Source organism: Leptonychotes weddellii, chromosome 2 (assembly GCF_054177405.1).
Source record: "Leptonychotes weddellii isolate Sample4059 chromosome 2, ASM5417740v2, whole genome shotgun sequence".
NCBI lineage: Eukaryota > Metazoa > Chordata > Mammalia > Carnivora > Phocidae > Leptonychotes > Leptonychotes weddellii.
The window spans coordinates 152442325-152443868 of record NC_138370.1 but is presented as its reverse complement, the minus strand read 5'-3'; the positions used below and the strand labels follow the sequence as shown (position 1 = coordinate 152443868).

The 1544-nt window shown below is 33.2% G+C and overlaps 1 protein-coding gene across 1 annotated transcript; it reads left to right on the top strand.

Annotated features, from left to right (window-relative positions):
* The first annotated feature begins 1061 nt into the window (after positions 1 to 1061).
* Positions 1062 to 1447, top strand: LOC102736611 (DNA-directed RNA polymerases I, II, and III subunit RPABC4). Its single transcript, XM_031023994.2, has one exon. The coding sequence runs from the start codon at positions 1157 to 1159 to the stop codon at positions 1331 to 1333; it is 177 nt and encodes a 58-aa protein (XP_030879854.1). The 5' UTR covers positions 1062 to 1156; the 3' UTR covers positions 1334 to 1447.
* Positions 1448 to 1544: the final 97 nt, after the last annotated feature.

Below are 1544 nucleotides of genomic sequence, written 5' to 3'. Positions count from 1 at the left end.
AGAGATTATGGTGACTGAGGAACGTTTTGCAGTCTATGCTTCAACCAACTATCGATAGTGGTGATGTTGGAAAGTGTATTTAAATATATATATATATATATGTATATACATATTATACATATATATATATATATTTAGTATGATATTGGACCAGGAGCATGTGAAAAAATACATAAATAATGTATATCAACCAAAGTTAAAAATACGTATTGTTCTGTTGTTGAAGTTACTGAATTGGAAGGCTGATGCCTCAATTGATTCTATTAGAAATATATTTCTATGCGTGTATTTAGGGCAAAAGTAATGCTAAGAAATTTTTAAAAAGCAATGTTATTTCTTTAAAACTAATAATAAAAAACCCAAACTCGTGACATTTAAGTGACATTCTGGGGTCTAATACTCTTTCAATGTTGCTTTCAATGTAGACATCAGCTTCAGATGAAGATATAACTTTTAAGAATCATTCAGATATTATAATGAGAAAAAAACATGTAAAACTTTATAAAATCCTCTAAGCAAAATACTTTACTTTTTATTTTTTTTTAAAGATTTATTTATTTATTTGATTGAGAGGGAACATGTGTGCAAGTGTGGGGAGGGACAGAAGAGGAAAGAGAGAAGAGAGAGAAGCCTCAAGCAGACTCCCTGCTGAGCACAGACCCCGAGGAAGGGCTCCATCCTAGGACCCTGAGATCATGACCTGAGCTGAAATCAAGAGCTGGCCGCTGAACCAACTGAGCCATCCAGGGGCCCCTAAACAAAATACACTTCAATAAGAGTAGAAGGAAGGAAGAGACTATAACTGATTTCAAAATAAAATTTGAGATCAAAGCCAAACACAATTTTTCACAAATTTTGATCCAGAATTTACACTTATGTGAATATAAGCACAAAGATAAGAGTTATCTGGATGTTCACTATGGCACTGCTTATAGTAGTGAAAATGTACAGAAACTTAAATGATTAATAACAGGCAGCTAATTGAATAAATTATAGCACATTGGAAAATGGAATATTACCCATAGAAATGAAGCTGTTAAAGTAGTTGTGTTGTTGACACAACGAGGAGCCCTAATCCGCCGCGAACTTCAGAGTACTTAGTTTCTGGGGGCTACGTGGGTAGGGAATTGGCTGGTTGTATTTAGAGGGACTATCAATGGACACCCAAAAGGACGTTCAACCCCCGAAGCAGCAGCCGATGATATATATCTGCGGAGAATGTCACACAGAAAATGAAATAAAATCCAGGGATCCAATCAGATGCAGAGAATGTGGATACAGAATAATGTACAAGAAAAGGACTAAAAGATTGGTGGTTTTTGATGCTCGATGAAACATGGAATTCAGAGGATTATCTTCATTTGTACTTGGATTTGCTGTTAATGTATAGCTTTTGATTAGTGTATATATCTTTACAAATACAAATAACATTTCATTTTAAAATCCATCTTGTATTTAGATATCTATTTAATAGTTTCTATAAAGAAAAGTTTTTTGTTCAATTACATGATTTATAATTTACTTTTATTGTATATGTAATCTGA

Excerpts from the sequence above, each read along its gene's own strand:
- LOC102736611 (XM_031023994.2), top strand. The coding sequence starts at position 1,157 with ATGGACACCCAAAAGGACGTTCAACCCCCGAAGCAGCAGCCGATGATA.